The 26,436-nt window shown below is 41.4% G+C and overlaps 1 protein-coding gene across 1 annotated transcript; it reads right to left on the minus strand.

Annotated features, from left to right (window-relative positions):
• Window positions 1-1,193: 1,193 nt before the first annotated feature.
• Window positions 1,194-21,109, minus strand: LOC311037993 (organic cation/carnitine transporter 2-like; the record flags this gene model as incomplete). The annotated part of the gene is made up of 11 exons (XM_084047288.1): window positions 1,194-1,275; window positions 1,484-1,619; window positions 2,268-2,450; window positions 3,706-3,920; window positions 5,096-5,202; window positions 5,644-5,770; window positions 7,166-7,337; window positions 10,803-10,957; window positions 12,426-12,529; window positions 19,332-19,514; window positions 20,903-21,109. The coding sequence occupies 11 exons, from the start codon at window positions 21,107-21,109 to the stop codon at window positions 1,194-1,196; spliced, it is 1,671 nt and encodes a 556-aa protein (XP_083903414.1).
• Between the last annotated feature and the right edge of the window lie 5,327 nt (window positions 21,110-26,436).

Genomic DNA, 26,436 nt, shown 5'->3' on the forward strand with positions numbered 1-26,436 from the left:
AAGGTGCTATACAAATAAAGATGTGTAAAGAACATAATGATGATGATGATGATTACTAGACCTATACTACTACTACTACTAACAGTAAAGAAGCATATGACCACTGTATGATTTACAGCAGGGGTTTTCAACAGGGGGTCCGGGACCCCTGGGGGGGTCCTCAGAGTTACTACAGGGGGTCCGCCAAATCTTTGTGATACGATTTATTTTTTACATTAACCACTTGAACCCAAGCATCCCTTCTCTGAGGAGAACTTTAGCCAAAAATATCAGATCTCACAACGCCTTGCGCTGCGAGGCGTTGTGAGCTTGTAGATTGGCTATTTTTGGCATAGAGTTATAGGTGTAGAGGGGGAAAAAGAGCAGCAAACGTTTATCTGAAACACAATTTTATACAATATAGAGGGGGTCCCTGCTTCATCTCTCTCTCAGCTAGGGGGTCCTTGGCCTGAAAACATTGAAGACCCCTGATTTACAGTATAATTGTCATCCATTCTCCATCTACTATATTTGACAATAGTAAACTATTAAGGTTGCTTTATCCTAGCAGACCTGCTGTGCACCTATTTATGTATTTTGTCCCCCAGATATATATGTAGTTTTAATCTGTTACATGTATGGAGAGGGCTGGCAATTGCCGTCCCCTGGGACCCCTAATGACGCCCCTGATGATGACACTTTTTTTGGCTTGATTGATTGATTTTGATGATTGTTTTTACCCAAACTACATTTGGAGACAATGGAGGTTTTTATTTGTACATTTGCATGTTGCAGTTAACTGTGAGCGTGCAAATAAACCAAATACTCATGCAACACAACATTCCAAAATGATTGGTCAATTTGCTACCAACCATGACTGTAATCCCTACTGTATGTGACTTGGGGTGGTATACTGTATATAGGCCTACAATTCAATACAGTAATGGATGGTAAAATAAATGGTATTGTAAAGTAGCACTGGTAATGAGTGGAAGATGCAGTATCTTTTGTGGATGTGGAAAATATATTTTGGGGGTAAAAAAGAAAAGGGGAGAAAGAAGAGCTTGACTTCCCCCACATAATTAATTTAATCTGAATGACAATCTCCTCTTTTACTTTAAACTTGGATTTTAATGTTGTTTATTTTAAATTAATTGACACATTTTAACCAATATTAGTCAAATAAATGTAAAATATACAGAAATGTACAAACATTAACATTTTGTAGAATTGTGTCGTAGATGGGGCACAGATGGGGTCTCATCCTCTGGAATGACGAAACATGCACACTTTATCCTGGCAAAGAAAAGGCATAGGATTAGTGTATGAATGCAGATAACCACTAAAGCCATATATACTTTGTTGTAGGAAAAATAGCATAACTTGCCGATGGAACATTTAGGAAAAAAAGAAATTTCTGGCCCAAATACATGCCCAAAAATGTAAGACAAATGTCCTGTCTTTATCTCCAAGATCACGACTAGTAATTCTCCCAGGAGCATACCTTTCTCTCACATGCATCTGCTGGATAGTTTCAGGCAAAGGTCGACCGAAGGTCTCTGGAAGGAAAAGAGTGGCCAGGGAAGACAGAAGAGCCAGAGAAGCCAACAATAGATATGGTAGGTACTTGTAGTATATACCTGCATAATGGAGAAGAGCACATTTTAATGACTTAATAGTTTAGTATGCAGCATGTGGGAGTTCACAAGTGTTGAAGTACCATACTTCTGTCAGGAAACACCTAATTAATTAACTAATGATTGCTTTACTTAAGTAAAAGTATCAATACTGCAATGTAGAAGTAGCCTACTCTGTTACAAGTAAAAGTCCGGAATTCAAAATTTGTATTGGTATAAAAATGTACTTAAAGTACCAAAAGTAAAAGTGCAAAACTGTTTGAAAATAGCAGATCTACAAGCTCACAACGCGTCGCATCACGAGGAGGCTTGTAGATCGTCTATTTTCAAATAGCCTAGGTATAAAATAGGGCTAAAGTGGTTAATGTATGTTTTACAATGTAATAATTTATATCTGCAAAGTAACTAGTAACTAAAGTTTTCAAATAATTGTAGTGGAGTAAAAGTACAATAATTGCCTCTAAGATGTAGTGGAGTAGAAGTAAGAGTATAGACAATTGGAAATACTCCAGTAAAGTAAAAGTACCTCAAAATTGTACGGTACTTGAGTAAATGCACTTAGCTACTTTACACCACTGACTAATAGTAACAGTTATTACTCTTTGACAGAGTAGAAGTTGACATTGCAGATCTATATGGACAGAAACGTACTCAGTTGCATGGCATAAGGAGCAAGCACACTGCCCACGTTGGAAACCATGGCACAGGTGCCAACAGCTGTGTTTCTGATGACTGTTGGGTACAGCTCTCCGGTGTAGGCATAAATCATGGCTAAACTGGTGGCAAAGCACAATTTACCCAGCATCTCCAGTGTTACGGACAGGTCAGGTAGACCTAAGCAAACAGAAGAATAGAAGAGAATAAAGTAGAATAGACGAATGTATCAATCTATTTAGATATGTTGTGTGTGTGTATATATATTTGTGCATGCATGTATTTGTGTGCACATGTGCATGCAAGTGCACACACGCACACGCACACACACACACACACACACACACACACACACACACACACACACACACACACACACACACACACACACACACACACACACACACACACACACACACACACACACACACACTTTGCCAAGTTAGCCACTCTTGGAGCCTGGCCTTCCTCTTTTAGATAAGACAGGATGGACTTTATTAACGTTTTTTTTGCACTATTTGTACTCTCAACTGCTGTTGTTGTTTTAAGCTGCACTACAATGTTTTTCACCCACTGTTTTACTTGTAATTCATGTGATGTGACAATAAAGTTCTATTCTATTCTATTACGTCCCAAAGCTGCATGGAATGCTGTTAAGGATGACATTTTATTTCATGTTTAGACTGAGACATTTTAATGTTGAATGATGATTCAGCGATCGGGTTGACAATGCCACAAAGAAGACTTTTACTCTTGGGGCTGACAGCTGCAAAAAAGCTGCTGGTCCTAAGATGGAAACCTCCCCATAAAATAGAAGCTTCACAATGGATCCTCGCACTAATGGACATGATCTCCCTGGAACTCTCTATAGCTCGAACCAATGGGGCAAAAGAAAACATGCTGGATACCTTAGCCATAGCATTGGAGAAACTGAAATCATGCTATTAACATCATACATATCTACTGATTATTATCTTTTTCCTTTGTTTTTTCCTTTTTATGCAGCCTTGCATCTGTAACTGCCTTGTTTATTTTATTTTATTTCTATTTATTTGTATTTTATTTTTTTGTTTTCTCGTTTTTCGTTTCTTGCCGTATTTATCTTATATATATTAATGCATCTGACCTGTCTATGTCTGTTCAACCTGTGGGCCAGGTAGGGTGGGGGTGGGGAGTAGGGGAAACTCTTAACTGGAGGGACAAATAAGAACCCCTTGTTGGGTAGTTCAAATGTACTGGAATCAACTGCACAGTTGTACTGTGCAGGACATGCTTGTTCAATCCTCCAGCTATGTGAACAAAAAATAAAATAAAAACTTGATCACAAAAAAAAAAATGTTTAGACTGAGAAGGAGTAGTCTTGTAACTTCCAACATTCATTTGTTTCCTATGATTAAGTCCCTATTTTCCCAAGACACAAAAAAGAAACGGTCACCTTGTGGCACCAGCTGAATGCAGTACAGCATTCCTCCTCCGAGGACCATATTGAGCGCCACAGACAGCCGCCTGGGAAGACACTGCAGCGCCAGCCAGCCGGAGACGAATGCCGGCACCTCCACGGCTGCCGAGATGAAGCAGTTGACAAAGCGGTCGCCGTGAAGACGGGACGTGTTCAGGGACAGGCCAAAGTAGCAACTGTTTAGAGTGAACCTGGGAAGGACAAACACACACACAGCAACAGTCTCTGTCCCAGCAGTAAGTACTGATCAATGATTGACAGATGGATGGATGATGGCTAGATGGATGGGCAGATTGATAGATATCTGCATGCATATAGGGATCGTTGCTGTCGGGCAGAAACCAGCTAACTCCATGTTTCTGCTTTTTTGATTTTTTTCCATAAATCAGTGCTATTGAACACCTTTTACGTCTGTGTGCTGATTAAACAAATATTGAACCAATGGAAAGTATTAAAAAGTGCTTCTGACAAAACCAGCTAACTCCATTGGATCCTCAAACTTTCTGCTAAACCAGCTAAGTCCACCAAAGGGGGGTGGAGTTAGCTGGTTTTGCTGACTCCACCCCCTTTTGATCGCCAACCTCATTGTGAGCTTGGAGGTCCATTCAGCTGTTCTTATCAATGATGAACAAAACCTACTAACTCCACTTTTTGTTTTGTTTTTGTCATTTCCTGAAAAATTAACATTTTGGACACTGTTTTGAAGCACACACACTGACTGCTATTACTAGCCTGACACTCAGCCTGAATTTTCATTTCGTTTCACTCCATTATTCAGTCTGAAAGCCCTCTCAATGCAGCCGGGTGCTGAGATGGGGGCGTGGCCAAAGTTTTTTTTTTCAAAGACTCTTTGGCGATTGGTTCGTACTGGATTATCCCGATCCCGATTCGTCGATCAGATTTTCAACCGAGGCTGAGACCTCCTATGAGAGCGTCACCAGACCAGAATCGCCTGAACATATTTTTTTAATGGCCGTGGCTAGCGATTCACGGGCTGGAGCCAGGCTATGCTATTACTGAAATGTCCACAGATTCCCAATAATGAGAGTCTTTGCCAACCCCTTCAGCTTTTGTTTTTAGTATGCTATTCTGTGAATTTGCACTATTTTAACTTGAAAAAAGTACAATCAGTGATACATTTTTGCAGGACAAACATTCATCCCCACTGCACGCGCTCGCATATTCACACAGACAAAAGGTCCCTTTTGCTACCGTCGATCGCAAGAGTGCCTGCATACACAGTGACCCACTCTGAGACAGGTGACACATACTACATCTATTGTGTCTTAAGACATCCAAAAGAAGCACATACTTATAGATATACCCTTCTAGAAGGTGAGGGCAAAAATAACCTGTCGATACTCACCACATTAGGAAGAGTATGAGTGTTGTGTTTCTGGTTTTGGTGAACCTTAGCAGGTCTAAAACGCTGTGGTGCTCCTCTGGGTTACTTCTGTCGTTTGCCATGTCACTCTGCAGGACACAAAGCATCAGCCTCCTCCCTCTCAGTTCATTGTGTATTCTCCCTCCATGCCAAAATGTTATGTGTCTACGGCTGTCATCGAAGACAAATTTGAAGTCAATTATAATGGTCGCTGTCGATTTCTTAACATACTGTTGGATGTAGCAGGGCCCTTTATACTGTATGTATTATTGCACTCCATAACGTCTGTGCACAATGCTCTTTGAAGTATTTTTGGTGCACCTCTGGTAGCTATGGTCATTACAGAAATGTGATTCCCAGTGCAGGGGCCAGAACATTGGGATTACAAATACTATTTTATAGTGTTTAGGGAAGTGGCCACACAACCCATTTATGTGGAATGGTTATTGTGAAAAATATGCAAGTGAAGAATTAAATACATTAGAAATGTAATTGAAAAAGTTAAACAGTATGACTTAAAGTCAACTTACATCATAACCTTCAAGGATGACCTGCGGAGCCTCTACGTTGTTCTTCTTAGCAGCTTCTCTCAGTACGGCCTCAGCCTCCTCTATTCTTCCCCGAGAGATCAGCCACCGAGGAGACTCTGGGATGAACCTGCCTCGCAGGTAGGAGAGAGAAGGTCCACGCTTTGGTTATGGAACGCAGTAGAGAGAGGTTCACGCTCAAACAGTCGGAACTCGGAAGGGCTTTACCTCAAAAGCAATTGGCTCCATGCACAGCAGCCATATTGTAAAGAAATTGGGCCTCTTTCTTACTTCCTTCACAGGTGTTCCCAATGATACCAATGAAGGCTCTGTTCCTTTCTGGTCAAACAGAGTCAGGGTGCTGATATTGTGCATGTTGGCTCACTGGAAACACTCTGGTACAACAGTGGGTTCCTTGGGGGGGTTCCAAATGGCCCCTTACGGGTGTGTAACTCTGAGAGGGTACAGATGGAACCAAATTCCATGTGTAAACTCTCAGAGGTATGGGGGCTTGGAATTAAAACAAGTTTGAGAACCACTGTGCTACACTAAATGGAACAGAGCCTTCATTAGTGTCATTGGTAACACCTGTGAAGGAAGTAAGGAGGAGGCCCAAAATCTTTCTAATATGGCTGCTGTCTATTGGTGCCATATCATCCTTTTGAAATGTAATAATTTTAAGAGAAAAAAGACGTCTCCAAAAAACTAAAATAACCTTTAAACCTATACTGAGTGCACAAGTGTGTATGCAGTTGCAGTGTAGTCAAGCTTCAAAGAAGGATACCAGTTAAACGTGGCTGATATTGTACTTCTAATGTGTGAGGGGGCCGTGTTTTTTCAATTCCTTTTTTTTTCAATTTCTTGTGTAATAATTGTTTTGGAAAATTAACAAATAAATCAAATAAATGAAAAGTAAGTAATTGAAAAAACACGAGCCCTCACACATTAGAAGGACAATCAGTCACCAGAACCAAGGACGGGTGTTTTCAATGAATCCATCATGGTTTGTATAGGAAGGGGTGTCAGATTAATGAATATCAAAAATCTAAATACTGAATCAACCACAGACATGCAAAAGTGTCACTTTTCAGCTACAGTCACCTTTTTGAACCCAAATAGAGCAATTGTGTGACACCTGACCCGAAAGAAAACAACATGATGTCACCTTTTTCACCTCGGGGCTGTTTGCATGCCTGCAACCAACTTCTGGGGTGCTCACAAAACCCTGAGTAAACGTAGAAATGACCCCAAACATGTTTGAAAGTGAAATATCCCTTTAAGGATTCATTACCTGTTCTTTTTCTCCTGTAAAATGGAATAAAACGTTATAAAATAAATAAATTAAATAAAAACCCTTTAGAATTTGAATTCATTAAAAAAAAAGAGAAACTACTAACATCTATAATACAGTGAGCTGCCTGTCACAGGTGATAATATTAAGTCCCCAATATTATGAGTAAAACATTTAAAATCCAAACACTACTGGCTCAGTAGTGATGGTTCTTCTACAATGACTGCAACTCACCACCAGAGGGGTATGTAGAGAAGGCCAGGCAGAGATAAAGCCAGCAGAAGATACTTCCAGTCCCTTGTGAAATAAGCAAAGAGAGGCAGCATCATGTAGCCAACAGCAGAGAACAGACACACTCCCAGAGACACATACAGGACACGCACGTTTCCTGTCAAGATCTCCGTACCTGGAGGGAAGCAGAGGGAGAGTAATACACCAAAATAAAACACGTTTATCGGCTAGAGCTCCTCCGTTTCACAGATTTCCATAAACCTAGACTCTGTATTTTGCAATAATTTTCATATGCACAGTATGTCTAATGCAGGGGTGGGCAACTTTGATGATGGAGAGGGACACTATATTTCCACACTCACTCCAGAGGGCCACATTGCATATACTGTCGGGCAGACACCTCCGTATTTTTCGTAAATTAATGCTGTACTTTGCCATTCTTTGTCACACAAAAGTAGCGAAAATAGATGCATTTTGAGCTTGTAGATCTGCAATGTTTGCTATTTTTTTTTTTTTACATATCTGAATTGGAATCCTGAAAAGTAACATTTTCAATTAATTTCAAATGCATTTAGTTATACTTATGTTAGCTTTATGAACTTAAATATGAATACATTGGACATAAAAAAGACATTAGAATTTTAATAGTCATTAAAGGGGAAATCCACCCATTTTCAATATTTAACTATGTCATTAATATAGCATAAAGGAGTTGTGTGGAAATAAGAAAAAAGTTCCCCCCTTTCTGTGTTGCCTTGAACTGGAGGATTGATTGTGGGTTTAACATTGCAAATTACAACATGATGAGTCATCACGTTGTAATTTGCAATGTTAAACCCACAATCAATCCTCCAGTTCAAGGCAACACAGAAAGGGGGGAACTTTTTTCTTATTTCCACACAACTCCTTTATGCTATATTAATGACATAGTTAAATATTGAAAATGGGTGGATTTCCCCTTTAAGCTACTAATATAGACTGAAGTAATTAAAGCGGGTCATGTTTGCAAGTTTGGAATTGTAACAGCTGAAATCAATAATATATCAGTGTTCCAATATTAACCTGCGGGCGGCATTAAGTGAAGGTGGGGGGGGGGGGGGGGGGCGCATGTGGCCGCATGTGGCCCCAGTTGCCCATGTATAATGTATCATTTCATTGCATTCCTAATGCTGGAGTCGCTGGCCGAAAGTAGCAGATCTACAAGCTACCGTGCCGTGTTGTGAGCTTGTTGTTTCACATTTTTCAGCCATCACTCCGTCGGCTCAACAATAACACTGTCTGTCAGTTATGTAACATACGAGATTTAAATAGGTTTAAATAGGATTAAACCTGAATGATTTACTGATTTACTTCAGACTTAGGATACAAAAAAATGTGACTTAGGCCAAAACAATTGCCTATTTTGGCCCAAGTCACACTAGGGAGATAGCCATTATACTAAAAGGGGAAGGAACAGCATGATCCGTTTCAATGGTAACCAGACATATCGCCCTAAAACCATTTCGCCCCTGTTTTTGAGCGGACATTTCGCCCACCCCCGGACATTTCGCCCGGACATTTCGCCCACCACAGACGTTTTTCCCAGACATTTCGCCCACCCCCAGACATTTCGCCCGCCCACCCCCAGACACTTCGCCCAGACATTTCGCCCTGCAATTATATTGTGCGACATTCATTATAAATATATAATCCATCAGTTGTGCGAGATTCATTATATTGAAATCAAATTACCTACTTTTGCAATTATTATAGATAATTACCGGAGTTACCGCTGCACTGCACTTATATAATCAATCAGTTGTGCGAGATTCATTATAAATGGCTTTATTTAGATACATACATACATACATACATACATCCTACTTTTGCAATTATTATAGTTACCATTCATTATAAATGGCTTTATTTAAGAGGGGAATACATACATACATACACACATCCTACTTTTGCAATTATTATAGTTACCATTCATTATAAATGGCTTTATTTAAGAGGGGAATTTCTCAACTTTCACAACTTGTTCTACTGTTTGACTATTTGCATAGCTCCGTTTACAACTTGTTCTACTGTTTGATTGATTGCAGTTTGCATAGGAAAAGGTACAAACGCCTTAACTGATCACCACCTGAATCTTTGTACTTTAATGTCCAGCTATCTGATTCTGTGTACTTTAATTGCTTTAATTGGCGGCAGATGGCCCATTCCGCACCTCCTGGATCTAGGTCTATTGAAATTTCAAGACAAAGGAATGGAATGTGACCTGCCTCTGTGATGCATCTGTACTGTAATGACAATAACAGAATAGCAGAATAAAAAGTATTGCAAATGTAAATGTTCCTTTTCTCCTGTCTTAGCGTGTGTGTGTGTATATATGACTCCTGGCAAACCTGTTCACCGCTGCTGCATGTCAGAAGTCATCTCCACTGTTCCTATGTCATGAGCAACAGACACCGTTGGCTTGTTTTACAAATAGGCCTAAAACATGTCTACAACCCAGTCCAGAACTGACAGAATACATGCTTAACATTAGCTATGCCCTCTGTCAGTTATCTGTCCATATGCTCTGTTCATTATATACATTACTTCACTATCACTGTCCATTTAATCCTAATCAAGACAATACAAAAATAAAAAAGGCCAAACAAGCTAAATTCATTTCAGAACTAAACATTTAGATTCTGCTGGATCTTCGTCTGAGGAATCAAGCATGACACGTAAATCAATCAAACACTGAAATGCACTGAAAAACAGGCCACTGAGTCGATAATATAATCTATCCCCAGCCTAAATTGTTGTAATTGTTAGATTTGGCTTGAATCATTCTTTCTGAATGATTACACTTGAAAACAAATTAGATTTAGGAATTTTATTCCTAAAGGCTTCATCTATTTGCAAATAGGGCAACTAAATTATCAGAATAGAAATGAATAGAAAACATAATGATGCATGGACAGTTTAGCTATATCCTGTCTATATCCTGAGTCAGTTTGATTGATTGATTGAGGTTTTTATTATTTGCATAGGAAAAAGGAAAAAGTACAATTTCATGACAGTACAATTCACTGGTACAAGGTCAACTAAAAGGATAAACACCACAAGAAAGCTTCTAGGCTTGTTTCAATTGGGGTCCTTAAAAGGGACACACACACACACACACACAGATTCTCTCTCATTCTCGCACACAAACGGCCAGCTAGCTTCACTATCTATGGGCGAAATGTCTGGGCGAAATGTCCGCAAAAACGGGCGAAATGTATGGGCGAAATGTCCGATTTTTTGGGCGAAATGTCCGACTTTTTGGGCGAAGTGCGGAAAGGGCGAAATGACTTGTATTCGTTTCAATTAGGAGAGGTGGCCAGTGTCATGAGGAGCTGACTTACGGTGCATTTTAACAGCGGGCGATTCTCGGGCGATGCCGGGCGACGTCGCCCAAAATATAAAGAAAGTCTATGAGAGCCGGCAACTTCGGGCGATCGGGCGAAGTGGGCGGGGGGGCGATGAAAGATGGATTTTCTTTATCTTTTTGGGCGACGTCGCCCAGAGTTGCCCGCTGTTAAAACGCAGGGATAGGCAAAAATAACATATTCCTAAAAAAATGGCTTAGGCCATTAGTGACGACATGTGAGCAGTTGTTACATACCTAAGACAAAGGCAGCCACATAGTTGGAGATCTGGCCCAAACCAACAATGAAGTAGAGGATAGAGAACACCGTCCACGAAGGAGAGAAGATTTGGACAAAGGTAAAAAGTGTCTGGACTGCCATGGTTGCAAACAGAACTGGCTTTCTTCCAAACCTTTCAAAATAAAGGTGACAAAATTAGCGTGTTTTGTTTCTCTTTCCTTTATACATTTACAATTTACTTGTTAGACATTTTGCAGATATGCATATCCACCAGTAAGACTCCCTAATCGGGAGATAAGCGACCGTAGGTCACATGTATACAGAAGAGGGCTGTAACGGCGATTGGTTCAGGAATGTTTGTCTGAAGTCCTGAAAGAAAGAAAAGCTGCGGGAAGGTTTCAGCAGTCGTATGGCAGACCAAAAGCAAAGGTGTGCAGGCAAGAGCTGTTGGTGTGTGTGTGTGTGGTGTGGGAGAGAGAGTGTGTTTATAGGGGAAAGGAGGGATTGTTTGTGGGGGGCAAGCCCCCGAGTTACGGCATTTTATGTGAGCTGCAGTGGCAGGGGGTCCTCCACTGGGGGCGCCACCACTTTTGCATCCGTTCTGGAGCACCAGGAGTGGGTGGTCCCCGGGAATGCCCCGTGAGCAGCCCCGTTGGGGTGGTCATTTGGTAATTTGTCCACATGTGCTCATTTTTTACACTTGGGGGTCCCCGAGGCAGCTGGGGGTCCCCGAGGCAGCTGGGGGTCCCTGGAGCTCCGGGGGTCCTTGGAGGGTGTAGTTTGGCAGGTAAGGAGTGTGTGTGCAAAATCTGGCATGGATCGGGGCAACGGGTGCGGAGATATGAGCAGGGCAAAAGTGTGACGTGTGTGACGGAGTGACGGAGTGACGGACGGACACCTGGAGCAGCTTTCTGTAGTAAGTGCGACCTACGGTCGCAATTACAAAGTGCAAGATCAGAGTAAATGGCTGGAACCCTAGTCAACAAATTACAGGGTAATCACGTAAATAGAGTGCAAAGAAAAACAATTAAGCGCTACATAGTTAGAAGGCAGGTGAGGTAAACATTAGAATCTGTGGACAAGCTAACCGCATACTAAATGTAACATTATGTGCACAATATCCAACATACATCTGGATAATTGAATCAAAAGAGGCCTTTGAGCAGTCAAAGTTGTTGTTCGACTAAAACATTATCTAGAGGTGTACAGGTCTAGATAAAAACAATGTTTTTTCTTTTTAATAGGCCAGCCATACATATCTGGACAAAGGGAAACTGTTAGTTATTATTGGTGGATTATAAACCACATAGACCAACGATAGCACAGGATAACTGACCATACGGTCAAAGGGTGCAATCACACATCCTTATCTCTCACACATGGGCAGTGGAGGACAGTAACGGTGCACATTTACTTGAGTACTGCACTTTTTATGAGTATCTGTATCTATGAGTATTTTTTAAATACTTTTTTGATGAGTTCCACTCCACTACATTTCAAAGACAAATATTTTACTTTTGACTCCACTACTAGGCTACTCTAGGAAGGCTGTGAAGTACTCATTCATTTCAGGCCATTTTCCCACAAGCCTGAAGAGTCATGGGTCATTATTAAATAATCATGCCATGTGTTTGAAATACCTGTCTGACATCTGTCCAGAGAAGAAGGATCCACACAGAACTCCCAGGAAGTACACTGAGGATGTGAACGGTTGCTTCCACTGATTGCTGCATACCAGGTCAAACTGCAGGTTGAGAATTTATACAGTAAAGAAAGATTGACACTTCCGGGTCCACCTTTGGTTGAATAAAAATTGTACAGTGGTGGAAAAAGTACTCGATTACTGCAATGTAGAAATACTCCGTTACAAGTAGTCCGGAAATTCAAAATGTACTTGAGTAAAAGTATTGGCAATTTTGCCAATGGCGTCAGTTCAGCTAATAGTCAGGGGATATTAAAAAGTCTTGGAATAAATTCCTTACCAAAAAAAATCTTCACCAATGTGTTTGCAAAGGTGTCTAGTAACCCATATCACAAAGACTGAAATTCCGTATCCCTAGGAGAATTTTTTTTTTTTAAGATTTGTTTTTGGTATTTTTTTATTGTTTTTCTTGGAGAGGGACAGGGAAAGTAGTCTGACAGGAAGAATGGGGAGAGAGATGGGGGGAAGACATGCAGGAAAGGCCGACGGGAACGGGACGCGAACCCGCGGCACACTGCTATTAAGGATTTTCAACCAGGGTGCCTAGACCGCGACGCCACGGTCTAGGTCCCTAGGAGAATTTTTGACAGCTCCTTAAAGTTGGGGTACCCACCATAACCTTGGTTAAAAAAAATCCCCCCCCAAAATCAAAATGTAAATATAGCTGCAAGCAGCAATTAGCGGTTTCGAGAATAATGGCAGACTGGCAGACTGTGACAAGAGTGGCAGACTGGCAGACTTTGACAGAGTGGCAGACTGGCAGACTGGCAGACTGGCAGACTTTGACAGAGTGGCAGACTGGCAGAGTGGCAGACTGTGACAGAGTGGCAGACTGGCAGACTGGCAGACTGTGACAGACTGTGGCAGACTGGCAGACTGGCAGACAGACAGACTGTGGCAGACTGGCAGACTGGCAGACAGACAGACAGACAGTGACAGAGTGGCAGACTGGCAGACTGTGACAGACTGGCAGACTGGCAGACTGTGACAGAGTGGCAGACAGACAAACAGACAGACTGTGACAGAGTGGCAGAGTGGCAGACTGGCAGACAGACAGACAGACAGTGACAGAGTGGCAGACTGGCAGACTGGCAGACAGACAGACTGTGGCAGACTGGCAGACTGGCAGACAGACAGACAGTGACAGAGTGGCAGACTGGCAGACAGACAGACAGACAGACTGTGACAGAGTGGCAGACTGGCAGACAGACAGACAGACAGACAGACAGACAGACAGACAGACAATGACAGAGTGGCAGACTGGCAGACAGACAGACAGACAGTGACAGAGTGGCAGACAAGCAGACAGACAGACTGTGACAGAGTGACAGAGTGGCAGACTGGCAGACTGGCAGACAGACAGACAGACAGACAGACAGACAGACAGACAGTGACAGAGTGGCAGACTGGCAGACAGACAGACAGTGACAGAGTGGCAGACAGACTGTGACAGAGAGAGAGAGAGAGAGAGAGAGAGAGAGAGAGAGAGAGAGAGAGAGAGAGAGAGAGAGAGAGAGAGAGAGCAAAGTGCACATGTCTGAATTAACAGGGTCATGTTTTGCATAATGCAATTTAAATGTAAACTGTGACAAGTGGGGTTTGAGCCGTGGACCTTTGGCACATGAGACTAACACTGTATTGATCAAGCTATTCAATCCACAGCCTTGGTCAGTGAGAAGGGAGAATCCAACAAAACAAAACAAAACAAAAGAGGGAATGAAGTACATCATACATTGAAAACAACTACTCTCAATAAGCGTTTCATTTAACAATTGCATGTTTATTCATTGATACAGCCATGTTGTGTGTAATGCAATTGAGTTGAGGTCTGCATGAGGTGAGATTTGAACCGGCGACGCTCTGGTATCAAGGCAGATGATTAAGCCATTGGGCCAACAGACCCGAACTGATGTAAAGGGAGTTCACACACTTGACACACTTTCACGCAAATTGCTCAGAAATACTGGATTTAAATGTTTTTCAAACTGCTCAAAATTGCAGACAATCTAAGGGCGGAGTTTACTGGTTAACAATTGCACATGCATTCATTGATACAGTCATGTTGTGTGCAATGCAATTATAATGAATTCTACATGACGTGGGATTCGAACCAGGAACCCTGTGGTTTCAAGGCAGATGATTAAGCCATTGGGCCAACAGACCTGTACTAGTGAAAAGGGAGTTCACACACATGACACACTTTCACGCAAATTGCTCAGAAATCCTTGGTTTAAATGTTTTTCAAACTGCTCAATATATTTCGGAATGGAAACTAGTGGAAAATAGTCGATCTACAAGCTCACAACGCGTTGCTATCTAAAAAGGTGTGAGATTGTAGATCGGCTATTTTCACAAGAAAGTATGTCATACATAAAAAAAAACTACTCTCAAAAGCATTTCGTGTTATTGTCTAAACATTGCACTTGTCTGAATTAACAGGGTCATGTTTTGTACAATGCAATTTAAATGTGAACTGTAATAAGTGGGATTCGAACCAGGGACCTTCGGCACATGAGACTCACACTCTACTGGTGGAGCTATCCAATACACAGCCTTAGACAGTGAAAAGGGAGAATCCAACAAAACAAAACAAAAGAGCGAATGAAGTACGTCATACATTGAAAATAACTACTTTCAAGTATGCATTTCTCGTCATCTTTAACAATTGCACATGTATTCATTGATATAGTCATGTTGTGTGCAATGCAATTATAATTAAGTCTACCTGAGGTGGGATTCGAACCGGCTACCCTATGGTTTCAAGGCAGATGATTAAGCGATCAAGCTATTGAACCAACACACCTGAACCTGTGAAAAAGGGCCTCAAACATGTATTTGACACAGTTTCATGCAAATTGCTCAGAAATCCTGGATTTAAATGTTTTTCAAACTGCTCAAAATTGCAGACAATCTAAGGGCAGAGCTTACTGGTCAAAGTGATACATGTGTTCCTCATGAGTCAAGGCACATGTGTAAGCAGGTTTAACGGCTGTCGGCCAAACGAGGCATGACTTTTGCCTGTTTAAAGTTTGCATTTTCAAAAAATTGCTATAGCGCCCCCCTTTGACCAATTGGAGTAAGATTGGTTTCAGTGATACTTGGAAGGACCCTCTACAATATTGCAAAGTGTCAAACAAATGTGAGTCTGCATGTATGTGTTAGGGGCAGATGAATAATTTAAAAAAAGCTGCAATTTTCATTGGCTTATAAAAGCTTAACGTTTTCACTTATGGAAAATCCGCTTGGTTACGTCTGTCGGCATTGGTCCAAAGTTCATGTGTATACAGTTTCGTACAGATTGCTCATAAATCCCAGGAGGAGTAGGCTTTTTACTGCTTTTTACTGCTTTTCATAGAATTCGAAATGGTGGGAGATCTAAAGGTCAGAGGTCAAAAGTCAAACAGTGAAAGTTGTTAGGCATGAGGAGACGCATGTGTGTATCGAAGTTTCATGGCTGTAGGTCGAACAGGGCATGAGCTGTACCTGTTCAAAGTTGGCATTTTCAATTGAGTGCTACAGCGCCACCCTTTGGCCAATGGTTGTGAGTTTCGGGTTTTCGCCGTTTGGCATAGCCCTCTACCATATTGCCGAATTTCATAAGAAGTGACCAGGCGGTTAGGCCAGAACTGGCAAAACCGGCGGAAGATCATGAACTCTTACAGATGTAATAAGGCTTCGAGCCTATTGGCCTCGAAACCTTAATAATAATAATAATAAATATAGCTGCAAGCAGCAATTAGCGGTTTCGAGAATAATGGCAGACTGGCAGACTGTGACAAGAGTGGCAGACTGGCAGACTGGCAGACTTTGACAGAGTGGCAGACTGGCAGACTGGCAGACTTTGACAGAGTGGCAGACTGGCAGACTGTGACAGAGTGGCAGACTGGCAGACTGGCAGACTGTGACAGACTGTGGCAGACTGGCAGACAGACAGACTGTGGCAGACTGGCAGACAGACAGACAGACAGTGACAGAGTGGCAGACTGTGACAGAGTGAGAGAGAGAGAGAGAGAGAGAGAGAGAGAGAGAGAGAGAGAGAGAGAGAGAGAGAGAGAGAGAGAGAGAGAGAGAGAGAGAAAGAGAGAGAGAGAGAGAGAGAGAGAGAGAGAGTGAGAGAGAGAGCAAAGTGCACATGTCTGAATTAACAGGATCATGTTTTGCATAATGCAATTTAAATGTAAAGTGTGACAAGTGGGGTTTGAGCCGTGGACCTTTGGCACATGAGACTAACACTGTATTGATCAAGCTATTCAATCCACAGCCTTGGTCAGTGAGAAGGGAGAATCCAACAAAACAAAACAAAACAAAAGAGGGAATGAAGTACATCATACATTGAAAACAAGTACTCTCAATAAGCGTTTCATTTAACAATTGCATGTTTATTCATTGATACAGTCATGTTGTGTGTAATGCAATTGAGTTGAGGTCTGCATGAGGTGAGATTTGAACCGGCGACGCTCTGGTATCAAGGCAGATGATTAAGCCATTGGGCCAACAGACCCGAACTGATGAAAAGGGAGTTCACACACATGACACACTTTCACGCAAATTGCTCAGAAATACTGGATTTAAATGTTTTTCAAACTGCTCAAAATTGCAGACAATCTAAGGGCGGAGTTTACTGGTTAACAATTGCACATGCATTCATTGATACAGTCATGTTGTGTGGAATGCAATTATAATGAATTCTACATGACGTGGGATTCGAACCAGGAACCCTGTGGTTTCAAGGCAGATGATTAAGCCATTGGGCCAACAGACCTGTACTAGTGAAAAGGGAGTTCACACACATGACACACTTTCACGCAAATTGCTCAGAAATCCTTGGTTTAAATGTTTTTCAAACTGCTCAATATATTTCGGAATGGAAACTAGTGGAAAATAGTCGATCTACAAGCTCACAACGCGTTGCTATCTAAAAAGGTGTGAGATTGTAGATCGGCTATTTTCACAAGAAAGTATGTCATACATAAAAAAAAACTACTCTCAAAAGCATTTCGTGTTATTGTCTAAACATTGCACTTGTCTGAATTAACAGGATCATGTTTTGTACAATGCAATTTAAATGTGAACTGTAATAAGTGGGATTCGAACCAGGGACCTTCGGCACATGAGACTCACACTCTACTGGTGGAGCTATCCAATACACAGCCTTAGACAGTGAAAAGGGAGAATCCAACCAAACAAAACAAAAGCGCGAATGAAGTACGTCATACATTGAAAAGAACTACTTTCAAGTATGCATTTCTCGTCATCTTTAACAATTGCACATGTATTCATTGGTATAGTCATGTTGTGTGCAATGCAATTATAATTAAGTCTACCTGAGGTGGGATTCGAACCGGCTACCCTATGGTTTCAAGGCAGATGATTAAGCGATCAAGCTATTGAACCAACACACCTGAACCTGTGAAAAAGGGCCTCAAACATGTATTTGACACAGTTTCATGCAAATTGCTCAGAAATCCTGGATTTAAATGTTTTTCAAACTGCTCAAAATTGCAGACAATCTAAGGGCAGAGCTTACTGGTCAAAGTGATACATGTGTTCCTCATGAGTCAAGGCACATGTGTAAGCAGGTTTAACGGCTGTCGGCCAAACGAGGCATGACTTTTGCCTGTTTAAAGTTTGCATTTTCAAAAAATTGCTATAGCGCCCCCCTTTGACCAATTGGAGTAAGATTGGTTTCAGTGATACTTGGAAGGACCCTCTACAATATTGCAAAGTGTCAAACAAATGTGAGTCTGCATGTATGTGTTAGGGGCAGATGAATAATTTAAAAAAAGCTGCAATTTTCATTGGCTTATAAAAGCTTAACGTTTTCACTTATGGAAAATCCGCTAAGTTACGTTTGTCGGCATTGGTCCAAAGTTCATGTATATACAGTTTCGTACAGATTGCTCATAAATCCCAGGAGAAGTGATTTTTTTACTGCTTTTTACTGCTTTTCATAGAATTCGAAATGGTGGGAGATCTAAAGGTCAGAGGTCAAAAGTCAAACAGTGAAAGTTGTTAGGCATGAGGAGACGCATGTGTGCATCGAAGTTTCATGGCTGTGGGTCAAACAGGGCATGAGTTGTACCTGTTCAAAGTTGGCATATTTCAATTGAGTGCTACAGCGCCACCCTTTGGCCAATGGTTGTGAGTTTCGGGTTTTCGCCGTTTGGCATAGCCCTCTACCATATTGCCGAATTTCATAAAAAGTGACCAGGCGGTTAGGCCAGAACTGGCAAAACCGGCGGAAGAATAATAATGAAAGTGTAGAGATGTAATAGGGTTCGAAGCCTGATAGGCTCTCGAAACCTAATTCTGTTTTAAGTAGCATGTGAGGTGTCAAACTAGGGTGTTTTTATGATTCTGAATCCATTGCAATCATTTGTTTTGCACCAAAACCACTCCTTGGGCTAAAAACGGCCCAATCTCAATGGGCTTTTTACACAAAAAGTATACATGGCTATGGCCGTGTATACGGCCGTATACAACCAAGGTTATGGTGGGTACCCCAACTTTAAGGAGCTGTCAAAAATTCTCCTAGGGATACTGAATTTCAGTCTTTGTGAGATGTGTTACTAGACACCTTTACAAACACATTGGTGAAGATTCTTTTGGTAAGGAATTTATTCCAAGATTGGAAAATATTCTGCTAATATCCCCTGACTATAAGGTATGGCAAGGTTAGGGTTGCCAACTCCCAGAGATTAAAATAAGGGACACCTATCCTGGGCGCGCCGCAATTTTCATTTGGGGGGGGGTCTATGCACCCCAGAAATGCATTGTAGCTTTAACTTGAAAGTGTAAACACACGCACGCACGCACACATGCACGCACGCACGCATGCACGCACCTCCGTGACGATGGTGGACTGGTAGATGTCTCGGCTGTAGCTCCATCCGTCCACACAGCTCTCCTGTCTCAGTTCAGTGAGGTTCACGTCCCGACCGGGGATGTAGCCCAGAGCGGACAGGTTCCTGACCTCATCCAGTCTGTATCGGTGGCATCGGCTCTGCTCCTCCTGTCCGTTCACCACCTCGTCAAATATAATAATAACCTTTATTACAGTGCAATAGGCTCTATGTACAGCGGCCATATTATCACTTCCTTCACAGGTGTTACCAATGATTATGCTACTAGTAATGAAGGCTCTGTTCCGTTTAGTGTAGCACAGTGGTTCTCAGATTTTTCAATTTCCATGACCCCCAACTCTGAGAGTGTACAAATGGAACCACATTTGGTTCCATTTGTACACAACCGTAAGGGGCCATTTGGAAACCCCTTAAGGAACCATGAGGGTCCCTGGACCACACTTTTGAGACCCACTGGTGTAGCAGAGTGTTTCGACTTAGCCCACATGCACAATATCAGCACCTTGAATGGAACAGAGCCTTCATTAGTATCATTCATTGGTAACACCTGTGAAGGTCTTTACAATGTGGCTGCTGTGCATAGAGCCTATAAGCTGTATGCATGTATGGTATGTATGGTAACTTCGGATGCACCAATATAGAAATCCCGGGCCCCTACCGATACTGATAAATAACTAAAGAAATAACAAAAAAAATAACAATCTGACCGATAACAGATAGCCGATACCGATTAATTTCCCCTTTCGTGCTAGGGAAGCAAATAAATCTTCATGATGAAAACTATTACAAATTCCATTTTGTACACTCTCAGAGTTACAGACCAGTAAGTGTCCTTTTGCTTCCTATCCGTCATTTAGCTGGGGACCCCCGGAACCCCCTCAAGGACCCCCGGATGGATTTCTACAAACCCCTCCCTTGAGAATGCATTAAGCCATACTGTAAATGAATCCATTTTTCCAAGATTTCTTTGGCTATTCAAAAATAGCAGATATACAAGCTCATAGCACGGCACTGAGTGCCGCGCTATGAGCTTGTAGATCTGCCATTTAAAAAGAAATCTTGGACAATTTGTGCAAATCTTTGAATATATATATATATATATGTTTTAAAGCGAACATTTTTAACTCCGATCTTTGCTTCTGGGGTTCCCTGGAACAACATATTTTGAGATGGGGGTCCGTGGCCAAATACATTTTGGGTGGTCCTTGACATGCACAAGTTTGAGAACCACTGATTATAGCAACATAAAAAAAAATGTTAGGATTTAGAAGACATTTGTAGAATCCCCCCAGAAGCAAAGATTTGAGTTACAAATGTTCACTTTAAGAAATACACATTCAAAGATTTGCACACATTTTCACGGATTTTCCAAAATTAGCAGATCCACAAGCTCATAGCGCGGCACTCGGTGCCGCGCTATGAGCTTGTAGATCTGCTATTTTTGAATATCCAAATAAATTAAAACAATGACACACAGATGCGTTCCCGGTCTTAATGGGTTAACATATGGAGACACATCGTAAAGAACAATACACCAGCGTCAGGTGCTCACCTGCACTGGGATGATGGCCTTGCGCCACTCTGCCGTTAGGTTGACATCTGGAACCAGGCAGTGGTGGCGGGGGGTGTCGGCCAGGAAGATGACAGAGTACGCGCTGAAGCCATTGGGAACGGTGGTGGCACAGAGCAGGAAGAACACCGTCTGCTGGAAGCGTCCCCACTGTCCAAGGAAGGCCGTGGTCTCCTCGTAGTCCTTCATAGCCAAAGACCCAGGAGCCTAAGAATCAAGAGAACGTTAGGGTTAAAGTCTACAGGTCAAACACGGACGCAAGGTTAAGTAAACACAAAAAAAAATCAAAGTTTTATTGCCAGCCCAGAGAGCAACAAAAAGCAACAAGGCAAAAGCAGGCAAAAGGTCAAATAAGGGATAAGCCCAAACTTGAGGCCTATAGGCTCAGGCTGGCAGAGCAGGCGAGGGGAGGTCCAGGGAAGCCACAAGAACAGGACAGGAATCAAACAGGTTCTGGTTTCAGAAAAAGCACAATGCGTTAAGGATCTGACAAAAAACTGGAGAACAGGGCAGAGCTTATAAAGAGGCAACTAGATTACATTACATTACATTACATCACAGTCATTTAGCAGACGCTTTTATCCAATGTGACTTACAATAAGTGCATTCAACATGGTAGGCAAGCAAACTACTAATCACCAGAAGTCTTAAGTGAATTCTCTTCTATAACAAGCAACTAAGAGTATACCCAGCGCTACGGTAAAAGTGCAATACATCAGCTACCTACTTTCTTAAGCAGATGAGGCAAATAGGAAAATCAAATGAGAAAGAACTAAAACAAATAAGTGTATCAAATAAACAAGATTCAATTGAACAAGAGCTCATACAAATAATTTGACAACAAGTAGATTGCTGAAGAGGTGCAGCTGAGGAGGCTCCAACTAGCTGCCACACCCCTGTCTCTTGTCACCCAAATCCACACACAGAGAGAATTACAAAGCGGTAGATGGAATGGGAGCCTATGTACAGTAACAGAGAATCAAGATTCAAGAATCCTCTCTTCTTGCTGACTCTAAATACCTCATCATGTCAAGTGATGAGTCAGACGTGTCCAAGAACAATGGTCCCACGAAATACAAGCAGTCTGTTGGAAATGCCCCCCCCCCCCCCCCCCCCCCCCACACACACTATCCAAGACCTCCTCCTCATAACCCCTCATAGTCCCAGGCATCTCCTATTTTTTCTGCCGCCGACAACAATACGTAACGCCTTCCTGGTTTAATCTCCTACTCCTTTATCTACAATACTTCTGTGGATAGACTTTGATCCATAATCTGCTGTCTATTACTAGTGGCAGAGATAAAGATAACTATACCTGCTGAGAATCCAGTTGTAACGCTGACATTAAAGCAATAGTGCCTGCACTGCCTGTGAATGTATTTTTGGCCCAGGGCCCACGCAAAAAAAAATTGCAGTAAAATAAGTAGGGAATGAATTCCCAACTTAGATTGAAGCCCAGCCAATAGGAAGACAGAGGGGGCGGGGCTTAATTAATTTCAGTTCGTGCCTATTGGTGGTTTTAGTCCATGTACAAAATGTGTACTCTGTAGCATGCTGCGAACTGGAGTTATAGCTGTTTAAATGCCGTGCTCAAACGGACGGACATAACATACGGACGGACATACGGACGTCAAGTGTGTGTGTGTGTGTGTGTGTGTGTGTGTGTGTGTGTGTGTTGAAGTGGCGCATGTGTTGCTTCTTTGCCGTGTTCAAACATACGGAGGGACATAACATAGACGGACGCAGACAGAGTCAAATGTAGAGCGGCTGGCACCGCTAAAAAAAGAGTGAGACCCACTTATGGGTCACAACCCAAGGTTTGGAAACCACAGCTATAGGCTACATACATTGCACCAGGCCCCATCACGACCAGCAAGCACTTGTGGGTTAACTACTTTCAACCTGGCATCCCTATTTTGAACATGCCATTATAGCTGAAAGTTTTCCTAAATTGCTCAAGCTCAGATCTCTAAAGAATAGATCTGAGCTTGTAGAGCTGCTGTTTTCAATAATCGTTTGTACAACAAAGTATAAATTAAAAAATCACTCACAGAGTAAATTGAAAATGTGGAATATTTATATATATATATTATATTTTTTAAATATGGAAGACATCACCAACGCTACTAGTGGTGCTAGCGAACAAATACTTAAATAAAAAAGGGTGGAGGGAGAGAGTTCAAAGTTCCCCATCATACAGTTTCACTGTATGTAAAGGCAGTGGTGCAAAGTAACTAAGTACGTTTTTACTCAAGCACTGTACTTAAGTAGGCCCTACAGCCTAAACTGTATCTTCTTTGTTTTCTTTTAGAAATATTGGCAAAACTAACATCACTGAATTTTTCATTCATAGCCTAATTTTGAGAACTTATATTACTTTAGCTACATAAAGAAAACAAGAATTGGGTTCAATTTCAATCTGACAGTTACGACTTGTAAGTTGTAAAGGGCAGGGAATGTGACAATTTGCCACAAGCTATAGCAGCAGAAAAAACCCTGCATCGCTACATTTAGGGTGTTGAGCATAAGGAATGACTTTTGAATCAAAATTGTAAAGTACCAATTTAACTACTCCTGCTGCTGCTGCTGCTGCTGCTGCTGCTGCTGCTACTACTACTGTATGTCTTCCACTACTAATACTTCTACAACTGCTTCCTCTTTTTCTTCAGAAAACTGAAATAAAGCAATTGTGTTCTTGCTGTCCCTCTGAAAAAACTACGCCAGGGAAAGCCAATCAAAAGCCAGAAGTGTGAGATCGGTTGCTGCCAGCGTCTCCAAGATCCCCCTCCTCTTCATCCTTCTTTACCTGTTTGTCTGCTCCCTCGACATCCTCAGCTCCGCCTTCCAGCTGGCCGGAGGTACGCTGCCTTCATCAGCATCATCATCATCATCAGCAGCAGCATCATCACCATTGTTCCTCAGCATGCCACCTCTTACATCACATGCTAGCGACTGCAATCCATCTCTCATTTCCCGTCTCTTTTCTTGTCCCACACTTATATTCAATTATGGCTCTTTTTCCAGAAACTCGCTTAGCCCCAGTGGTGGGAAGTAACTAAGTACATTTACTTAAGTACTGTACTTGAGTACTTTTACAGTTTACTTTACTGGAGTATTTCCAATTTTCCAACTCCACTGCAATTATTTGAAAACTTTAGTTACTAGTTATTTTGTAGATTTTGATTATTATTACAAAACATGCATTAACCACTTCAGCCCTATATATATTTCGGCCATTTGAAAATAGCCGATCTACAAGCTCACAATGCGTCGCCATGCGACACATTGTGAGCTTGTAGATCTGCTATTTTAATACATTTTATACATTTGAAAACTTGTGAAATGGGACATTCTGCATAATTAGTACTTTCTACTTTTGGTACTTTAAGTACATTTTTTTTGTACATTTACTCAAGTCAATTTTGAATTCTGGACTTTTACTTGTAACAGAGTATTTCTACATTGCAGTATTGATACTTTTACTTTTTCCACCACTGGTCCTTGCCATTATTCTGTCTCTCTCGGTTTTGGGCAGGGCACCGGAGGACATCCTCCAGGACCAGTGCTGTGCTGTGTAACCCAGTGGCAAAATAATAATGATAATATAATTACATAAATAAATAAATAAAACATTTAAGAACTAGTGAAAATAGCAGATCTACAAGCTCACAATGCGTCGCTTTGCAGCACATTGTGAGCTTGTAGATCTGTGATATTTTCACAAGTTTGGGCCCCGAGCAAACGTCTAATTTTCCTTTTGGGTGCTCAGCTATAAAGTTTTGTCTCTGTCTGTACATCCGAAAATCTATTTATCTGTTATCCTTCCATCCCATAGTACTGAATGTTCAGTCTGCTATCCCTATCATCATGGGCTCCAACATTGGGACATCAGTCACCAACACCATTGTTGCTCTGATGCAGGCTGGGGAAAGACCCTAACCCTAACCCAAGAGATCAAAATGAACCCATTAAGACCTGGAACGCATCTGTGTCACTTTTTCATTTGAGCTAAAAAGCATTATTTTACACTTTTGCTATTCAAAAATAGCAGATCTACAAGCTCGTAGTGCGGCACTCTGTGTCGCGCTATGAGCTTGTATATCTGCTATTTTTGAATAGCAAAAGTGTTCACGAAAAATTTCACGAAAAATCGTGAAAATTCAAATTCATATAATTTTGGGGTCCTTGACATGAACAAGTTTGAAAACCACCGATATAGAAACATACGTTTTTCAGAAAACCGTTAGGATATAGAAGACATTTTGCAGAATCGGAACCTCAGGCCTCAATGGGTAAACACTGCTTATAAGTGCATAATAATGCTTTATGAATATGATTGACATGACTTTCAAAAGCATTCAATAACAGCCAAAATAAGCTACACCTGACTTTTGTTGGACAAAGGTGTATTGATGTGCCGTAGTCTGTCACTCACATGTTCATTTTACCCTATAGTCCAGTTTATAGACGACATATACAGAAATTATAGTTAGCCTAAACAGGGAATATTTATTGATTACAAGGGAGTTTCCCTCTATAATATGCGAATAAAAGAACAGCAAATGAATGATATACAAAACAAAATACAAGCCCGATAATTTCACGAAGTCAATTCGCTCCACAACAAGGCAGCATGCTTAGACAAGCGTTCAGTTGAGCGCCATGAGAATTCTGCCGTTCTTATCTATTACACTCAATACATCAAATTATTATTATATAAATCATATTATAGACCCTTTAATTACATATTTTGTGAGGTGAGCTTAGCTAGTGAGAGTTAGCTAGGCTCACCCTATATGTAATGTGCTGATTAACTGTGCAGAAAATGTATTAGAAATTAACAACTATCTTAAAACTCTTACCCATGTGTTATATGAAGCCATATTTTACATAATTGAAATTGTTACAATAGATGTTGCACATATGTTACACATACCAAAGTTAACAAGGAGGACATCTTTTATCTACTCATTTACTGCTAAAGTACATTTTTAAACATATTCATAATACCGTATGGAACATAATGTGTAACTCCCATCCGACGCATGTAAGACTCAGGTTCCTTGTACTGGTGTTTATTCATTTGAAAACATCGTAGAACTGACAGTACATACAGAAAAGACAAAAAACAAAACATCAACTTGGGCATTCAGACATTTTACATAAAATGTGTGACTTTCAATAATAAGATTAACAACAGTTACTGACCACTTTGCCTGCTTGCACACGAATGGGGGTGGGGTCGACTTGGACACTTCAGTCTTTCTGCAAAACCTTTGCTTTTCTCTTCTTTACATTCTTTTATTTCACTTTCTTCTATTTTACTTTAATTTCTTTCTTTCTGTTAAACTCTCCTTCTCTCCTCCTGCTCTCTCACAGTGGAATGAGTGCTGCTGCTGCCCTCTCAACCACAACAGGTGTCGCCAAACCAAAACTTGATTACAAAACGCAGCTGTAACAAGTGACACCTAATTGAAAACCTCCAACACATAGAACACACTTAGAGCGCCTCCAAG

Source organism: Gymnoscopelus microlampas, assembly GCF_963454915.1.
Source record: "Gymnoscopelus microlampas genome assembly, chromosome: 21".
In the NCBI taxonomy this organism is placed as follows: domain Eukaryota; kingdom Metazoa; phylum Chordata; class Actinopteri; order Myctophiformes; family Myctophidae; genus Gymnoscopelus; species Gymnoscopelus microlampas.